Genomic DNA, 20,595 nt, shown 5'->3' with positions numbered 1-20,595 from the left:
TGCCATACCTACAGGGATGCCAGCCTCCAGGTGGGACCTCCCTCCCCGAACTAAAGCTCACCTCCAGTCTACAGAGACCAGTTCCCCTGGAGAAAACGGATGCTTTGGAGTGGGGACTTCATGGCATCGCACCCCACTGTCCTCCCCAGGCTCCATCCCCAAACCTCCAGGAGTTTCCCAACCTGGATCTGGCAGATGTAAAGCAGGTAAATCAATGACCTGGAGTTGGGGTTAAACAGTGAAGTAGCCAAGTTTGCAGATGACACTAAATTATTTAGGGTGGTTAAAACAAAATCGGACTGTGAAGAGCTCCAGAAGGATCTCTGCATACTGGAAGAATGGGCATTAAAATGGCAAATGAGATTCAATGTGAGTAAGTGTAAAGTGATGGTGGTCCCTTCCAACTCTATGATTCTAGGATGGCAGGACTCTGGGCTGTTTACTGCTTGGAGCAGAGCGTGCCCCCCCCCTCTTCTGTCTAGATCAGCATTACCTGTTTAGATAAAGTTCTGCACGCTGAAGGAGAGCCTCCACCCCCAAACCTCGAGGAGTTTCTCAACCAGCATCTGTCAACCCAATCTGGAGATCTGATGTAATTCCCGGAGATCTCCAGGCCCCAGCTGGAGGTTGGGCACCCCCTCCCCATGCATTGCCACTGCCAAGAAAGGGGTCCTGGAGGGAGAGGGTGGGCAAACACCCCCCCCCCCGATTTCATTTGCAAGGAATCCTTCAGTGGCGCCTTGACCCACGCGTGGGTCGCGACTCGCCCGTGGCGCCCCACTTGCTGCAAGGAGCTCACTCGGATCCAGCAAGGGGCAACCCACGTTTGCAGCCGGTTCCTCTCGGCCTGGGAAACAGCCCGGGCCCCCCTTCTTGGCCTGGGAAACAGCCCCCCCCTTCCCCTCCTGCCCCGCACCCAATGCCTGCAAAACCCCATTGAGATGCATCCTCACCCTCTCTCCAGGAGCCGGGAAGGAAGGAAGGAAGGAGTCCGCGCTTCTTGGGGAAATGGCAGCAATGGTCTCCCCAGGCTTTGCGACCTCCCCCCACCTTCGTTTGCAAACCCAAGCAATACCTGGGCGCACCTGCCGCTCCAGCAGCCGCTCCTACCCGAGGAGGAGGAGGGAAACTGACCACAAATCTAGCAGGCAGGAAAGGGAGGGCAACATCTGGGGGCGTCCCCGGCCAGCTCTCCGCCCCTTCCCCCCAGCAGGGAAACGCCTATAGAGACAATGATGCGCAAAGGTTTCCCCTCTCTCCTGCGAGCAGCGCAGCCTTGCGCAGGGGAGGAAGGAAGCGGTCCGCGTTTGCTGGCTAGAAGTTTGGCTACCTTTAAAGCAGGGGTGTCCAAACTTTTTTCAAAGAGAGCCAGATTTGATGAAGTGAATTTTTAATTAAATTAATTAAATGCAAATTAACTATTTTATGCAAAGTTTATTGCAAACGGCATACTTATGATGCCCATAACCACAGGCTGCACCACACAAACCATGGCTACATTCCTTCCTTTCCCCAAAGCCCCTTTCAGCTCACCGGACGCCCCCCAGCTTCTAAATCTCCAACCTTCCTTCTGTAGGGAGGGAGCAGGAACCATTCCCCCCCTGTCCCCCCCACTCATGTGCCTCTCTGGCCGGGGGTATTCTGTCCTTCCCTCATCTGAGCCAGGAAATAAACTGGTTTTCATTCTCATGGAGTCCAAGATTCAAACACTCTGACATCTTCCGTGCAGGGAGGAATGTGGAGTTTTTCTCCCCATGAGAGCCAGCATGGTGTAGTGGTTAAAAGCGGTGGTTTGGAGCGGTGGGGTCTGATCTGGAGAACCGGGTCTGATTCCCCCACTCCTCCACATGAGCGGTGGAGGCTAATCTGGTGAGCTGGATTTGTTTCTCCCGCTCCTACACAGGAAGCCAGCTGGGTGACCTTGGGCTAGTCACAGCTCTCTTAGCCTTACCTACCTCACAGGGTATCTGTTGTGGGGAGGGGAAGGCAATTGTAAGCCACCCTTAAGTGGTAGAGAAAGTGGGCATATAAAAACCAACTCTTCTTCTTTCCTTCTGACCTCTTTGCTCTCTGCTCGGGGCTTTGACCTCCGGAATGAACACGGGTCTCCTCTGCAGACTCGGCCCCGTCTGAACGCGCCTCATTTCCAAACACGATACATGCCAGGAGTCATTTATTTCCCCCACCCCATCCCTTCTTTCGAAGCAGCCACTTGCCTTGGAGAGAACCTGCTGGGGGGGTCTGACTCCAAACACTCCCCGCCCCCAAATCCTGCCCCCTCTCCCCCCTGCCTTTCCTTGACTCACAATCCCCCCACTCAAGACCCATCCAGTGTCTCCTCTCCTCCCTCCCACCCACCCTGCAAATCTGGATCCCTCGCGAGGCCTCTGAAATGCAGGGAAGGGGCTGCATCTCCCCCCACCCCATACTTCTGCAGAGAGAAAAGAGGAGAGCCAGACGGAGCAGCCCCCCCACTCCCAGGCTTTTCGGTGTTTGTGTGTGTGTATGGGGGGGGGTCTTTCCTCTCCCAGATTGGGGCCAGCCTCTGACCTCCCTTGCATTTCCCTTCCCCACCCCCCTGCCACCTTTCCCACCCTCGAGTGCCCCCCAACCCATCCTCAGGATCCCCCTTGACCCACTCAGGAGGAGGTGCTGCTGCTATTCCATGCATCAGAACAACAAAGGCCGCGTCTCCACGCGCGGGCTCTGGCTAAGAAGGAAGTGGCCTCTATAGGGTTTCAGACTCGCTGGCCTTCATTTTGGGGGGTGCGGCTAAGACAGCCAATCGAGCTAAGACAGCCAAGCGTCGCCCCCTCGGTCAGGGATGCAAAGCACAAGCGCAGCCCCCACAAGCCCCCTTTTCTCTCTCTACAAAACAGGCTGGGGGGGGCATATTAAACCGGCCGAGGGGCCGCAATTGGCCCCCGGGCCGGACTTTGGACATGACTGCTTTAAAATAAAGAGTTTCCAAACTCAAGCAATACCTGGGCGCACCTGCCGCTCCAGCAGCGGCTCCTAACCAAGGAGGAGGAGGGAAGCAGAACACAAACACTGCAGGCAGGAAAGGGAGGGCAACATCTGGAGGAGACCCCGGCCAGCTCTCTGCCCCTTCCCCCCAGCAGGGAAACGCCTACAAAGAGGCTTGAAGATCAAATATCTGTGGGTGCTATTGTAATGCCTGAAATCATTATTTGCTATGGGAAATGTATTAGAAATTTATTTTTTGATTGAAATATATTCTTTGTAATCAATACAATATAATCTGCACTTATGAATATGCCATACTCAGTATATAAGAGTTGGCATCTATGATTAAAGTCACACCAAGCACATATATGTTAAAGGCCTTGAGTATAGAGAGGCCCAGCTTTGCTAGTTAGAAACTAATTAGAGAATCCATAGAAAACCCCAGTGTGGGTTCATAAGCTGCCCCCCCACACACACACACACATAGGGGCCAGCTAGGAAAACTCCCTTAATTAAGTTCTAGCAGCTGGCAGAGTCCAAGATAAGAAGAATTGCAGAAACTTAGGATCAAACAGAGAAGCACCTGACACTGATGGGTCTTCTCTGCTCATTAGAGAGCATTAGATCACCACTTTCTCTGCAACGCCTTCAGTGCTGTTATAGGTTATTCTAATTTAGGGGTCCCAAGTATTGGGCAATTGTGTCTTACGTGTGTATTACGCCTATGTAACCACCCATTATCGAAGTCTATATTCATGCTTGTAACCCTTTGATGTTGGTGTGAATTGTCATGCGCTTAAGGCAATTTTCACCAGGCGTTTTGTGTATTGGCCTGTTGTAGCAGACTTCAGGAGCTAGATTTTCAAACACAAAGACTCAAAGACAGCCTTGGAAGAATCAGATTTATTATTTCAAATAGCTATTTGAGTCTCCAGACTCTGCCCTTCAGAGGCTTTCAAAATGGAGTTGGAGCCCTGAACATAAGTGTGTTCAGACTTATATAACCTTTTAATTAGCTCATTATAATATTCTAACTACGCATATTACATAGTAACTTGTCATTGGCTCAGAGTTCTAGGGAATGATTCCATTGGCTTATAATACAAATCAGAATAACTTTCATTGGTTACAAAAATAAGGAAAATCATTGGTTTTCAGAAATATAAGAATAATTCCATTGGTTTAAATAATACTTGTTTAAAGCTATTGTTAGTGCACCTGGTATTTTTATCTAGTTACAATTAATCTTTTACTCCCTTGACATTCCCGACAGAAAGGCGCCCTTCTTGTTCATTCTAACCCTAGTCAACCTTGAGCCCAACAAACAACACTGTCTGGTTTCAACAGTAATCTCTTTTTGGCTCCTTTTACTGTCTGTTTTTTACTTCTAAATATATTCCTCCAGAGGCCCTATGATTTTGGAGCTTTTTAATAATATTTCTCAATTTTTAACTCTTACAGGTCTGCTGCCTCAGGCCAATAAAACAAACTGCTTTGAATCTTCAACTTCCTACTGTTTTATTGTGATTGAATATTGATACAATAAGACAGGCTTATCACTATGGTACCCATGAAGACCATGTTGGAGGATATCGGTCCACCTCCTAGGATTTATTGTCTGTGTGTGGTGGTTAGAGCATTTCTAGCTGGGAGGTCTTGGGATAGTCACTCACTCTCAGCCTAGCCTAGCCCACAGGGTTGTTGTTGTGAGGGTAAAATAGGGGTCCAGGAGAACATTGTGAGCTACTCTGGTCCGCAGTGGGAGAAGGGCAGCACAGACAGGAGGATGGAAAGATTTTCCCTCCCTCCCGAAATTTTTAATCTGGAGCCTGCTAATGTTGCCCAGGCAACATGGTAATTCTGTCTCAAGAGACTGGAAATGTCTAGGCTGACATGGACTCCCATCTTGAAGCAAGATAGATTTTAACCAATGGGGAGGGGAAATAAAAGGTCATGAAAAAAATTTCTGGGAAATACAGAGTGGACACCATGAATTGACGGGGTTAGCAAGATTTTGGAGTGCTTTGGCTTGGGAAAACTGTAACTTGTTCCTCAGGGGAACAGGCTTCTTCGGGAGGTGGTGGGCTGACCTTCCTTGGGGGTTATAAGCAGAGGCTAGATGGCCATCCAAGAGCAATGCTGATTCTTTGAATTTAGGCAGATTGTGAGAGGGAGGGCAGGAAGAGATGAATCAGGGCTCGGCTCTCCTGGCCCTTTATTACATGGCCGGGTTAATGTAGCTCACCACTTTGAGGTCAGGGAGGGATTTTTCTCCAGGACAGAATGCCCAGGGGTCCTGGAGGGTTGGGTTTTTTTTTTTCTTGCCTTCCTCTGGGCATAGAGCAGGTGTCACTGTGGGAGTGGGGTAAAGGTATTTGTAAATTTCTTGCATTGTGCAGGGGGCTGGATTAAATGACACTGGAGGTCCCTTCCATCTCTGTTTCCTGTCTGCCTCCTCCCTGTACTGGGGTCTATGATGCCTGTCACCTGCCATGGTAGTCATTTTGGGGTGACTCCCATTCAACGTTCTCAAAATTGTCACAAGTTCAGCAAGGGTGAGGACCCCCCCAAGTCACCTTCAGCAGGTCTCGGGAAAGTAGCACAAACACTTTCTAAATAAATAAATCTGAGGAAGGCTGTTCCGCCAAGGAACCACTGACAGGAAGTTCTTCCTAAAGTTTTGCAGAAAATGCATTTGATTTGATTTCATCCTGTTGGCTCTAGTCCGACCTGCCATCACTTCTGGGTTTTCCTTGGAAGTGACATCATCATATTCACGTCATCGAACCCACCCACCTACCCACGCCCCTGCCCCCAACACTCCCACCAACTGCCAGACTCAGCCCAGCAATCGTATTTTGGGATCTACAGGATCTCTTCACTTCCTACAAATCATTTCCAAAAGCACTTAGAATGGACATCCAGTAATGTCTGCTTCTTTATGCACAGTACCTTGTGGGATTAAATATGTCTGAGAAAGTTTGGAGGGCGTTGTTTGTTCTAAAACTGCATTTTGAAAATACCCACCTCTGAGCAAAAACTCTTCTCAATGATTTACAAGTTGCTGATTCTTCCATCCTGTTCAGAATATTTTGGGGAGAGGTTCCTGGCTGCAAAGAATGACTACCATGGCTCATTTTCTCCACCGTCTTTTCAGAAGTTTCTGACAGAAAAAAGCTATACAAGGGGCATGATCTTTCAATAACTGGGCTCCATTTTGTTCAGGATGGCACCCAAACTCAGAGGCACTGAGGCTTCTGATGGCAGAGTTGCTCAGGGATTTACAGGGCCATATCTAGAACAGCTGCAGAGCACGGCTGTTGTAGGATTTCAGCGTAACTTGGATTCCCTTGAGAGAGCCCTCTCAAGGGACGTCTGCTTGGAGTTAGCTCATCACCGGAAGTCCTGGTATGTAGAGGTTTTGATCAGAAGAAAGATATCAATTACAATGAAATCTTTGCACCAACAGTCAAAGATGAAACTGTAAAACTTGCATTTGCCATTGCTAGCTTGAAAAAATTGAAAGCATATCACTATGATGTAGAAACAGCTTACCCAAATGCACCTCTCAAAGAAAATCTGTTTATGAACCAAATACCAGGGTTTCCTTTAAAAGATCCAAGTAAAGTACTCAAACTACAACGTGCTCTTTATGGTCTCCATCAAAGTGCCCATAATTGGAATGAATGTCTTGATAAGGCAATAAAAGAAATAGGTTTTGTTCAAACCAAAGCAGATACTTGTTTGTAGGTGAAACACGATGGCAACAAACTGTCTGTACTTGTAGTTTTTGTTGATGATCTGTGTCTCATGGTACAGGATGAATCAGAGGTTGCATGGTTTCAGCAAAAGCTGGGCAACAGATTCAAACTAAAACAATTAGGTCCTGTCAAAGGTTACTTGGGTTTAGAAGTAACAAGGTCTGAAAATGGTGTATATTCTTTAACGCAAAAGGCAAAAATAACACAACTGTTACAAAAGTTTAAAATGACTGAAGCAAATGTAGTTAGCAGTCCTATGACACCACAATATGCAAAAGAACCTGAGGGGTCAGAGTTTCAACATAAACAATTATACCAATCTTTAGTTGGAAGTTTACTGTATATCTCAAAATGGACTAGGCCCGATATAACCTTGGCAGTCCATATGTTGAGTAAACAAAATGTGGAACCAAAAGAAAGAGATTGGAGGGCTGCCAAACACGTGTTCAGGTATCTTAAAGGTGCAGTAAATTTTGAGCTAAGGCTAGATGCAGACGATGGTAAACTTACGCAGATGCCAGTTGTGGGGATAGAGAATTTGCAAGATCCACCACGGGATATGTAGTTTACTATGGAAATGCACCAATACATCGGAAAGCTGTAAAACAGAAATTTGTGTCATTGTCAACATGTGAAGCTGAATATGCTGCTATCAGCAATGTCTCTACTCAGATTGAATGGTTCTGTTTTCTACTAGAAGAACTGTATATGCCTGTAACTGAACCTGTAACTGTGAAATGTGACAATGCAGCTGCTACACATTGTAGTAATGAAAACTGTTTTAGTAGTAAAAGTAAACACAAAGCAATTAGGTACAATAATGTGATGGATGCAATTCAAAGAAAACTGATAACAATTGTAAAGTGTACTTCAACTGAAAATGCAGAAGATTTATTTACCAAATGTTTTGACAAAAATGATCCTTCACCAACATTAGGAGTGTCATGTAGAGAATGTTTGTGCTCAGGATCATATGTTCAGATCTTAGTGATCTAGTCTGACAGCTGACAAATGCTGTAGAGTGTTGATTAAGGGCAGCTGCCAATTATTCAATTAAGAGCAGCTGTACTGAGCTGATGCAAGCATTAACTGAGTCTGTATTGTGATTGGATGTATATATGTATATAAGAAGTGTGTATATGATAAGTTTAACTCAGTAGGGTTGATGCTCACAAGGCTAAGAACTCTGTCGGTTTATTGTTTTGATATTAAAATAAAGAAGCACTGGTTTGCACCTTACTTTGTGTGCGCTTCTGCTATATCATGGGTATAGACACGCTTGAGGTAAAATCCTCTATTATTGTCAGGGATATGATAACCATGTTCAAGTACTTGAGGGGCTGTCATATTGAGGATGGTGCCGAGTTGTTTTCTGTTGCCCAAGAAGGTCGGACTAGAACCAACAGGTTGAAATTAAATCAAAAGAGTTTCCGTCTAGACATTAGGAAGAATTTTCTAACCGTTAGAGCGGTTCCTCAGTGGGACAGGCTTCCTCAGGAGGTGGTAAGCTCTCCTTCTCTAGAGGTTTTTAAGAAGAGGTTAGCTGGCCATCTGTCAGCAATGCTGATTCTGTGACCTTAGGCAGATGATAAGAGGGAGGGCATCTTGGCCATCTTCTGGTCACTAGGTGTGGGGGGGAGGTAGTTGTGAATTTCCTGCATTGTGCAGGGGGTTGGACTTGATGACCCTGGTGGTCCCTTCCAACTCTATGATTCTATTCTATGATTCTATGATAGATAAATAAAAAAATCTCCTTTTTACACTGTTCATTCTGAATGCTAAGTAAAAGTAGTTTATTCTTGAATTCTTATTTTTCTCTGAACAGAATGAGATGGGAAGGGGAATTTTACTCAGGGCACTGAAAAAACTTGGGCCAGAAAAAAATGGGGGGGGGGAGAGTTGCTCAGTGGTTGAGCAGTCTTTGTATGCAAAACATCCCAGACCTAGTTGCAGCATCCTGTGGTATGAGGCACCAGGAAAGCCTTAGCCTGAGAAAATTCTTTCCCTGAAGAGCCATGGCCACTCAGGGAAGATTTGAGGGATCAGGGGCTGATGTCTGTAAATCTAGGTCCCATTTTGCTCTACTGGCCAACACTGAAACAATTATGAATTCAGACTCCATACTTCTACTGAAACTATAGTTTATTGAAGTGTAACACTTGGTTCTCCTTTGAATACAGTTAATAAAAGAGCCATGATGGCTCAGGTTAAAATGAAAAAATGGCAGAATCATTTTGAGCAGAAAAAAAGTGGATATAATAACAGCTCCCAAGGCTTACAGGACAGCCTCACTCGATCTGTTCCACTGCAACAATTTTGCTTGTATTGGCAAAGCCAAGGAGATCAACAGCTGCCAAAATGGAAGCATTCTCTCTTATGGCTCCTAGTTGGTGGAATGGCCTGCTTGATGATGTCAGGAAGCTTCCCACAATTTTATCATTCCACATAATGTGTAAAATGGAATGGTGCAAGAGGGCAGTTTTGCAAAGGGAATAGGGCTTCAGAACCTTTTACACAGTTTTACAAAATCTCTGAATATTTTTACAGAGCCTTTTGCTGCATTATGTATTGTATGCATTATAATTCAATTTGCTTTGATGCAATTACTATTCACACTCCCGAAACTATTTGTTTCTTTCCCCTTCATGAGTTCTTCGATGTGAAGTAAAATTTCTACTCTAACTGAATTTCTACTCTTCTTTCACACAAGGCATTTATATAGTTTATTCCCTGTGTGAATTCTTCCATGAACAATAAGGTGAGTTCCCTGGCAAAATCCCCCCTCCCCAATGTAGATGTTTATATGGTTTCTACCCTGTGTGAATTATTTGATGGGAATTAAAACTTCCACTGTGACTGAAGGTTTTTCTACTCTCCAGGCATTTACATGGCTTCCCCCATGTGTGAGAAGTAAGGTGTGCACTCTGGCCGAACCTTTTCCCACACTCCAGGCATTTATATGTTTTATCCCCTTTGTGAATTCTTTGATGGGGAGTAAAGTTTCTTCTGTGACTGATGGTTTTTCCATACTACAGGCATTTATTTGAGTTATTCCCTGTGTGAATTCTTTGATGAGAGATTACTCATTTTTTCTCCACACTTCAGGCAACAATACATTTTCTCCCTTGTGTGAATTCTTTGACTGGCAGTTAAGCTGTGAACCCTGACTGAAACTTTTTCCTTACTCCAAGCTTTTATATGATTGCTGCTCAGTGTGAAATCTTTGATGGGAAGTAAGTCTTCTTTTCTCATGGAAATTTCTTCCACACTACAGGCATTTATATAGCTTCTCTCGTATGAATTCTTTGATGGACAGTAAGGTGTCCATTTTTCCTGAAGCTTTTTCCACACTTCAGGCATTTATATGGTTTCTCCCCTGTGTGAATTCTTTGGTGGAAAGTAAGCAGTGAATTCCGAGCGAATCTTGTACCACACTCGAGGCATTTATAAGGTTTTTCCCCTGTGTGAATTCTTTGGTGGGAAATAAGGCTTCCTCTGTGACTGAAGCTTTTTCCACACTCTAGGCATTTAAATGGTTTCTCCCCTGTGTGTGTTGTTCGGTGGGAAGTAAGCTGTGAACTCCGAGCAAATCTTTTACCACACTCGAGGCATTTATAAGGTTTTTCCCCTGTGTGAATTCTTTGATGGCAAGTAAGAGAGTTACTCCGACTGAAGTTTTTTCCACATGCCAGGCAGTTATATGTTTTTTCCCCTGTGTGAATTCTTTGGTGGGAAGTAAGCTTAAAACTCGAACTGAAGCTTTTTTTACATTCTAGGCATTTGTGTGGTTTGTTCCCTGCATGAGTTCTTTGATGGGCAGTAAGGCTTCTAATCTCGCGGAAAGCTTTTCCACACTCCAGGCATTTAAATGGTTTCTCCCCTGTGTGAATTTTTTGGTGGTAAGTAAGCTGATTACTCCATTTGAAGCTTTTCCCACACTCCAGGCATTTATATTTCTTCTCCCCTGTGTGTGTCCTTTGGTGGGAAGTAAGGTGTGCACGCTGACGGCACCTTTTTCCACACTCCAGGCATTCATACGGCTTCTCCCCTTTGTGAATTCTTTGATGGGAAGTAAGGCTTCCACTTCCACTGAAGCTTTTCCCACACTCCAGGCATTTAAATGGTTTCTCCCCTGTGTGAGTTCTTCGATGGGAAGTAAGTTTTCCTCTCTCACTGAAGCTTTTCCCACACTCCAGGCATTTATATGGTTTCTCATCTGTGTGACTTCTTTGATGCACCGTAAGAATGTAATTTCGATGGAAGCTTTTTCCACACTCCACGCATTTATATGGTTTTTCCCCTGTGTGAATTCTTCGATGGAAAGTAAGGCCTCCACTCCCACTGAAGCTTTTATCACATTCCAGGCATTTGTATGGTTTTTCTCCTGTGTGACGCTTTTGATGAACACGAAGATGTGAATGCTGAGTGAAGCTTTTTCCACACTCAAGGCATTTATATGGTTTTTCCCCTGTGTGAATTCTTCGATGGGAAGTAAGAGAGTGATTATGACTGAAGCTTTTACCACATTCCAAGCATTTATACAGTTTCTCCCCTGTATGAATTCTTTGATGGGAAGTAAGGCTTGCACGCTGACTGCACCTTTTTCCACACTCCAGGCATTCATATGGTTTCTCCCCTGTGTGAATTTTTTGATGGGAAGTAAGGTTTGCACCGTAACTGAAGGCTTTTCCACACTCCAGGCATTTAAATGGTTTCTCCCCTGTGTGAGTTCTTCGATGGGAATTAAGGCTACTACGGTCACTGAAGCTTTTCCCACACTCCAGGCATTTATATGGTTTTTCCCCTGTGTGAATTCTTCGATGGGAAGTAAGGCCTCCACTCCCACTGAAGCTTTTATCACATTCCAGGCATTTGTATGGTTTTTCTCCTGTGTGACGCTTTTGATGAACATGAAGATGTGAATGCTGAGTGAAGCTTTTTCCACACTCGAGGCATTTATATGGTTTTTCCCCTGTGTGAATTCTTCGATGGGAAGTAAGAGAGTGATTATGACTGAAGCTTTTATCACATTCCAGGCATTTATATAGTTTCTCCCCTGTATGAATTCTTGGATGGGAAGTAAGGCTTGCACGCTGACTGCACCTTTTTCCACACTCCAGGCATTCATATAGTTTCTCCCCTGTGTGAATTCTTTGATGGGAAGTAAGGTTTGTACTGTAACTGAAGGCTTTTCCACACTCCAGGCATTTAAATGGTTTCTCCCCTGTGTGAGTTCTTTGATGGGAAGTAAGGCTTCCACTGTTACTGAAGCTTTTCCCACACTCCAGGCATTTATATGGTTTTTCCCCTGTGTGAATTCTTTGATGCACCTTAAGAACGTAATTTCGATTGAAGCTTTTACCACATTCCAGGCATTTGTATGGTTTTTCCCCTGTGTGAAACTTTTGATGAACACAAAGATGTGTTTGTTCTTCCTCATGCATCATAATGTCTGATTTTTCTGGAAATCTTTCCCCACTTACATTTCCCTCATTTCGATTGTCTTCTTTGCATAGTTTTTGAAATAGTGGCATTGCATAAGAATGATTACCCTGTAAAAGACTGGAATTATTTATCCCTTTAAGTGTGTGTTTCCTGCCCTCCTTCCTCAGTAGATCACAATAGTCAACATTCTCTTGTACATCAGAATATATTTCTTCTTCCGTGATAACGACATGCTCTTTCATTTCATCCACTGACTCCCACATACCTCCTGCTGAAAGAAACAAAAACCTGGCATGAATACACAGAGAAAAAACAAAGCCTGAAATTATAGAATGGACTAAATTAACTGCCATAGAGAATGCAAGCATTCAAAGGCTTAGTTTCTGCAAAGCCCTTAGAAAAGTCTGGTCGGTCCTGTGACATACTGCAGTCTACTGATTCTTAGTTAATAGAAATAACAGGGGAGTCACATGTCCCTTTGACCATTATTGGGATAGATTTTTTCTCTCTGAAGTGAAGTGGAAGTTGGAAGAGCTGTTACAATGTGGAAGAGAAAGTAAGTCTCTACCCAGATCAGCTGATTGAGCTGGGAACTTTGGCCACCTAATCTACAGCCTCTCTCCTCCTTTCCGTTAAGATCAAAGGTCTCCTGAAAGGTTCAGCCCAGAAATCCCCAAACAAACATGGGCAAAAATTCAATGATCCAAGGAAGACAACATTCTTTACACAATTGTAGCTAAAAAGAAAAATATGACTATTCCAATCCCTACGTATTTTACACAAGCTTCTTCAGGGTATCAAATATCATCTCGTGCACCTCAAGTCTTAGAGACTGGAAACCCTCACGCAGGGAAGCGGGGGGGGGGGGTCAGAGGGATCAAAAAGAGAGAGGTAACTTCCATTTTCCTCAGATTAAGGCGGGAGGGGGGGTCCTACAGAGAAATCAGGATTAGGCCAATCTCATAGTCACTGGAGGGAGAAGATGATTGGATTAGTGTCTTGGCCAAGGGCACACATGGATCTGGTATCACAGAAATTTATACCCTGATTTTCTCTCCCTTTAAAGAGTCTCAAACCAGCCTTCCCTTCCTCTCTCCACAACAGACGCTTTGTGAGGTAGATGGGGTCGAGTTTGGCGAGAATTGTGACTAGCTCAAGGTCACCTAGCAGGCTTCATGTGGAGGAGTGGGGAATCAAACCCAGTTCTCCAGATTAGAGTCCGCCTCTTTTGTGGAGGAGTGGGGACCTGAGGAACTCTTCTAGGTGATCAGGGGTCTATTGCTCTCTGGCTTACAGGAGAAGGTGGACTAGTCTGCAGCATGCTGTGATCAATCTGCAGACAAAATTTCTCACATTCACTCTAAACTGGACTCTACATTAGCAGTAATGGAAGGGACAGTCTCAGGGTGTCAATTTGTCCAATCTTGTGGGATACCTTTTAGGTTGTCCAGTCTGAGGTAGACATGGACATTTGGGACCCACCACCTGCTTGTATCATCCTTGCCCCCCTGGCTGACAAAGGAGAGGAGTGGAAGTCCGGGAAACAATAAATGCCTTCATGAGAGAGGGGTAGTTATTATCCTTGCCTTGAAGCAGGCAGTGGTGTGTCCATTCCTAAAAAAATTACTCTGTCCCAGGACAGCTGAATAACTACCATCCAGTCTCAAATGTACCATTCTGGACCAAGGTGATTGACAGACTGGTGGTCAGGTAACTTCAGGGATTCCTGAATGAAGCAGATTGTTTGGATCCATTCCAATCTGGTTTCATACCTGGTCATACAACTGAAATGGCTTGGTCACCTAGGTGGATGTCCTAAACTGGGAGATGGACAGGGGAAGTGAGACTCTGTTAATACTCTGGAACCAGTCAGTAGCATTTTATACCATTGATAACAGTACCCTCCTGGGCTGCCATTCTGGGTTGGGACTGGGAGCCACTGTTTTGCAGTGGTTAGTGAACACATGAAGCTGCCTTATACTGAATCAGATCCTCGGTCCATCAAAGTCAGTATTGTCTACTCAGACTGGCAGCGGCTCTCCAGGGTCTCAGGCAGAGGTCTTTTCCATCACCTACTCGCCTAGTCCCTTTAACTGGAGATGCCGGGGATAGTGTAAGAGGGCTAACAGAAACTTAATCCTGGCAAAATCGAGGTGCTATTGGCAGGGGGAGGGAAAGAGGTTTGACCCACAAAATGGGTTACCTCCTGTTTTGGAAGGGGTTGCATCTAAATGAGCAGTTTCATAGCTTGGGGGTACTCCTGGACCTGAGTCTCCCGTTGGATAAACAGCTGTCACCAGTGCTGGCCCTTTCTGGGGTGGGGAGAGAACTTGCCACTGTGGTGCATGCCCTGCTAACATCTAGATTCAATTGCTGCAATGGTCTCTACATGGGGCTGCCCTTGAAGACTGTTTGGAGACTACAGTTGCTACAGAACGATGGGGCCAGTTTGTTGACTGGAATGGGTCATAGGGACCATGTTATTTCTGACCACTCTCCTGTTTCATTGCTAGCCTGGGAGATGCTGAAAATAAATCTCCCTTTCAGAGGTGAAGCACATCCCTGCTCTTTGACGAGACCTTTAAAAAGGGAACAGAGCTTCATATTAAAGACTTTGTATCTACCAATGTTATACATGAGGCCACCTGGCCCATTCTGTGGGAGACTCTTAAGGCCTACCTAAAGGGTGGTATTAGTGGTTAAGAGTGGCTGTGAGGAGTCATCATGGCGCCCCTGGTGTCGATGGGTCCATGCCGTCCTGATACCCTGGCAGGAGTCTGTTTCCCGGGCCTCAGTCACAGAGATATGGGTGCAAGGCGTTCTTACTCCTGCCCCTTGCAGCCTTGGGTGTTATAGCCAGAGCTCAGGTCACCCTTGGCTTGACTTCCTCCCCAGCTACAGCTCCCTGAACTGTATTTATAGGGGTAGCTCCACCCTTTGCTCTACCCCCCTTCCCCAGCTCCACCTCTACAGATGGCATTCAGGCCCCAGAGGGCAAAGCTCCGCTCTCTTGTGGCCGCGCCCTCCCCATCTGGCCCGCCAATACCCCCAAGCCTTTATTCGTTCCTGCAGACCTGTCAGGGTGGGGCTCTGGACAGGCAGGCCTCTCTTGTTGATGCCTGGACCGCCATGCTTGATGGCTGGCACATTTCCCTCGGCCCTCTGGCTGCGTCCTGTGGCAGTGGGTGAGTTTCGCACCACCCTTGTTGCGGCTGCGTTGCCGTAGTCAGCCTCTCTATCTGCGGGTAAGCCCCGCGCCACCTTTGCCGCGGCATCCTGGCCTACTTCTTCAGCCACGGGGGAGCCCCTCGCCACCCTCATTATGGCCACACTGTCCTGGCCTGCTTCTCTGGCCGCAGGAGAGCCCCACACTGCCCTTGGCAGTGCCACGCCATCCTGATCGGCTTCTCTGATCGTGGGTGAGCCCCATGCCGCCCACATTGCGGCCTCGCCATCCTAGCTGGCTTCTTCGGCCATGGGACAGCTCCACACTGCCCTTGTCACAGCCGTGCTGGCCCGGCTGGCGTCTCATCTCTGGGGCTTGCTTGGGCTGCCCCAGCCACCCGTCTCCCCAGTCCTGTGGATTCACCAGGTGGGTGTTGTCCTCTGCTGTCTGGGGTGCGCTTGTTTCCCTCCAAAGGGGTTGTTTGAGCCTGGGGTAGTCCCGAGACTGCGGTGGTGGGCTCAGGATAGTGGCTAACTCTAATCTGGAGAACCAGGTTCGATTCCTCATTCCTCCACCTGAAGCCTGTTGGATGACCTTGGGCCAGTCACATTTCTCTCCGAACTCTCTCAGCCCACACGGAGGCAGGCAGTGTCAAACCAACTCTCAACATCTCTTGCGTTGAAAACCTTATGGGATCGCCATAAGTCAACTGTGACTTGACGCCACTTTCCACCACCAAGGGACTTCATCATGCTTTTCACAAAAGACATCAACATGTTGAAGAGCTGAATAAACTCGAAACTAAACTACAGGATGCCACAATCAATTTTAATTCTGCTCCTACTTCTGAAAACTACAAAAACATGAGGGAACTCAGGTATTAAATTAACAAATTGGTTTCAGTGCAAGCTGAATTTATGTTGGCCTGTTTAAAAAAAAATCATGTGGAGCTAGGAGAAAAGGCTGGCAAATTATTGGTTTTTAGAATGAAACAAATATGTCTCCACAACTATATTGAAGCAGTTAAAAGATAAACAAGGACAGGTTAATGTCACCCCCAAATCAATCAATGACCAATTCAGAAATTTTTATTTTGTTCTTTTCTACAGACTGTAGTTTCTGCAGAGACTGTTTCAAAGTTTCTGAACAAGATACAGCTGCCAAGATACAACAGGAATTTCTGCTAGCTCCTCTAACTAATACTGAGATTGCAAAAAACAATAACAAAATATAAAAAGTGGTCAGGCTTCCAAGCCAGATGGTTATCCTGTGGAATAGTATAAGGCTCTCTCTTCTTGCTGATTTTGCATGTTAACTGAGAGTTCATGAGTTCTTTGAACTGTCAGTGAACTCTCTATGCTTAAAGTTACATTAATCTTTGACAATTAATCAAAACAGTTGCAGACATGTTACATTAATCTCCGTTTATAAGGGTTTAGCTTGGCCTTATCTTGCTTGATTAGATGTTTTTATATGTCCCCGCTCTATATTAAAGAGACCTAAGGGAGGATTCTGCAGATGTGTTCAGCTAATGAGACTTCAACTCTCCCAGAGCAGAGTTTGGTGCAGATCCTTAGCATGGGTTCAGATTAGATCATTTGTCACCCACAGTCAGTGACGGTGGCAGTAGCAAGGGGAGAGAGCAGAATAGTACAGGAGGAGGGAAGAAAGAGCCTGGCTGGGTCAGAGATCCAGGAAGTCTGAGTAGCTTTCTCATTCCCCTGTGGGCTGAAAATGGAGCTTGCGAGACCATTTCCACACAAGGACAACGCAAGTGTCTGGAGCAGAATCTGAAGCTACTAAGACTCGGCCAGGGGGATCCACCAGACCATGGAAGGGGCCCCAGAGCGCCGAAGATATAGGGGAATCCCTCCACAGACCTACCTGCCAATCCCTTCTCTTCATCACAGCCAAGGACAAACAGTTTTTCCTCTTCCTCCAGCCAGGATATGAGGTCAGGTTTGGTAATCACAGGTCCTTTTGCAGGAGGAAACAAACAAAAGTTGGAAGGGACCATTTAGACCATCTAGTCCAACCCTCTGCTCAATGTAGGATCAGCCTAAAGCACCCCTGGCAAGTGTTTTTCCAACCACTGCTTGAAGACTGCCAGAGTAGGAGCTCAAGTCACCACCTCCCCAGGCAGCCAATTCCTCTGCTGAGCTACTCCCACCTTAAAAAAAAATTTCCCTGATGTCCAGCAGGTACCTTTCTGCCTGTGATTTACACCCGTTATTGCGAGTCCTATCCTCTGCTGCCAAAAGGAACAGCTCCCTGCCCTCTTCTCAGTGACAGCCTTTAAAATACTTGAAGAGAGCAATCATGTCCCCCCCTCAACCACCTCTCCTCCAAACAGAAAATTCCTAAGTCCCTCAGCCTTTCCTCGTAGGGCTTGGCCTCCAGGCCCCTGGTCATCCTCTTCTCGGCACCCGCTCCATTCAGTCAACATAAATCCTTCCTTCCACCTTCCGTTCCTCACTCCAACCCCCTTCCCAGCATGGGTTAAGGAAGCCCCAGACTTCACTGGGTGGGAGGGAAACACTGTCCCACCCTCTCCAATAAAGGCTCCCTTGGCACCGGCCTCTTCTCATGTCCTCTTAGATGCTGCAGGCTAGGCAGGGCCTCCGTTCTCCACATGGAGAAACCTGAGGCCTTGCCAGGTCTAGATGAACTCAGACATAGTCAGTCCTCACAGTTTCAAGGGATGAGCCAAGGGGAAAGGATCCATACCCAGGGAGGCCACGTTCCCAAAATTCTCCAGCATGACTTCCTTGTACAGAGCTCTTTGGGCTGGGCGCAGCAGGGTCCACTCCCCCTGGGTGAAATACACAGCCACCTCCTCAAAGGACACTCCACCCTGCAAGGAGGAAGCATTTCTTTGTATCAGTGGGAAAGTGGTCCCTGATAAAAAATCCAAACAGTAAAACAGTTCTTGAAGAGCGCCACAAAGGGGCTGGGGGGAGATCAGAGCCCTGAGGTTTTCTTCTCAGCTCTCTTTTGGGGCATCTCAGGGCCAGAGGGGTGGCCATCACTCCCAGGGGGGTACCTGCTACCTTTCTTCCTTACTGGGCTCCTCCTTCCCCCATCACAGATGTGCGTTCCACCTCTGAGCAGAAAGCCCTTCTGGAGAGTGTGATGACAGAACTTTCAAGATATTCCCTTATGTTAGTCTAGGGTTGTTAACTGGAAGACCTGCCCTAAGGTCTTCCATTTAATATGCTCACATGAACGCACATGAAGCTGCCTGATACTGAATCAGACCCTTGGTCCATCAAAGTCAGTATTGTCCACTCAGACTGGCAGCGGCTCTCCAGGGTCTCAGGCACAGGTCTTTCCCATCACCTACTTGCCTGGTCCCTTTAACTGGAGATGCCAGGGATTGAACCTGGGACCTTCTGCATGCCAAGCAGATGCTCTACCACTGAGCCACGACCCCTCATAGGCAGTTTGGTTGTATGAACCTGTTGGGAGTCGCTCCTTAGAGCGAAATGGTTTGAACTCCTCCTCATTCTTCTGGACTCTATTTTGGAACCCAGAAACAACAGCAGCAGCAGAAGAAGAAAAAGAAGAGTTGGTTTTTATATGCCAACTTTCTCTACGACTTACGGGAGAATCAAACCTTACAATCACCTTCCCTCCCCCTCCCCACAACAGATACCCTGTGAGGTAGGTGGGGCTGAGAGAGCTCTAAGAGAGCTGTGACTATCCCAAGATCACCCAGCTGGCTTCATGTGTAGGAGCGGGGAAATAAATCCAGTTCACCAGATTAGCGTCCATCGCTCATGTGGGAGTCATCTAAGAGAGCTGTGACTATCCCAAGATCACCCAGCTGGCTTCATGTGTAGGAGTAGGGAATAAAACCCGGTTCTCCAGATCAGAGTCCACCGCTCCAAACTACTACACCACGCTGGTGGTATACAGAGACAGGCGTGCTGAGCACACAAAAATATGCTGACTTCTGGCTGAGAGGAGCGCCAGAACTTGCTCTCTGGGGGAAAAACAAGGAGGTTTTTAACGCTCTCCCAACTTTGAACTGGCAAACGGGGAGCAAGACCAAGCAATTGTCTCCCATTGAGAGCAGAAGAGGCCTGAGGAGCGGCTTCCTAGCGGCGACAGTAGCAGATCAGTTGAGGCAAAGGGCTCAGCGTCACATTCTTCCCAGTTCTTAGGGAAAGATCATCAACAAAAATCATACTGCCGTGTTGCATCCCAAAATTCCCACAGAGCCTAAATTTCTGATCACTCGCCCTTTCTCTAATTGGCCTTTGAGGTAATGACAGAGGTGTCACGTGGTTCATCTCGAAGAACATTTGAGTCCCTTTGAGGTCCCCTCCAATCAAAGGGGCTCGGAGTTCTGCAGGGAATTACAAACTGTCTTGGACGGATTTTGATATGACAGTGAGCCAGCGTGGTGTCATGGTTAAGAGATGCAGGCTCTAATCTGGAGTACCGGGTTCGATTCCCCGCTGCTCCACATGAAGCCTTCTGGGTAACTTTGGGCCAGTCACAGTTCTCTCGGAACTCTCTCAGACCCACCTACCACATAAAGTACCTGTTAGGGGAGGGGAGAGAGATGGGGATCATAAGCTGCTTTGAGACTTCTGAAAGTAGAGAAAAGAGGGGTATAAAAACCTACTCTTCTTCTTCTTCATCTCCCTGGTCCCATCAAGAAACATGTCCCCCCTTTTGTTTCCGTCATGGGCATTTCTACGTCTCCTTCCTGCCCTGCCTTCCATGGTCATTCTGTGTATCATTGACCCTAGGCCTTTCTTCTGGGGGATATCCGATTTTAATAATACCCTCAAAACTAGCTGGGTATTTTTTATATGGCTCAAGGATACAGAAAGGGACAAATTTGTAGGCTTTATTGCTGCTAGATTTACATACACCATTTCCTCTCAAAAAGCTTTTGGCCCTGGACACACATTAATGGTTTGGGGAAACATTTTCAGATGTATCCAATCCTTCAGGTTTTAACCATTCTGTGAACAGTTCTTAAACTGGCTGTGAACCAGTTTGAAAGATAAGCTAATGTTACAAAGTATACAGCTTGCATACAAGTTTGGTCCAATTAAAAAAAAACCTATTTTAAAAAAAAGAACTTAACAAACACACACACAAAAATTTGATGTCAAATGAAAAAATCACAAAACCAGGAGACCAGCATGTTTGTATCTAGTTCTCTGTTTCTTACAACGGGGCTCTTGAGAATGGCCATTGTGTCTTTCTCCCAGCACACCTTGATACAAACCAAGATCG

At 46.3% G+C, this 20,595-nt stretch overlaps 1 protein-coding gene across 1 annotated transcript; it reads right to left on the bottom strand.

The window, feature by feature from the left end:
• Positions 1–6,360: 6,360 nt before the first annotated feature.
• On the bottom strand, positions 6,361–12,172 carry LOC130482010 (zinc finger protein OZF-like). The gene is made up of 3 exons (XM_056854849.1): positions 10,851–12,172; positions 10,159–10,430; positions 6,361–6,476 (listed from the first exon to the last, which is right to left on the bottom strand). The coding sequence occupies exons 1-3, from the start codon at positions 12,170–12,172 to the stop codon at positions 6,361–6,363; spliced, it is 1,710 nt and encodes a 569-aa protein (XP_056710827.1).
• Positions 12,173–20,595: the final 8,423 nt, after the last annotated feature.

Source organism: Euleptes europaea, chromosome 1, assembly GCF_029931775.1.
Source record: "Euleptes europaea isolate rEulEur1 chromosome 1, rEulEur1.hap1, whole genome shotgun sequence".
In the NCBI taxonomy this organism is placed as follows: Eukaryota; Metazoa; Chordata; class Lepidosauria; order Squamata; family Sphaerodactylidae; genus Euleptes; species Euleptes europaea.
Note: the sequence above shows the minus strand (reverse complement) of the source record. Positions and strands in the feature narration are given on the sequence as shown.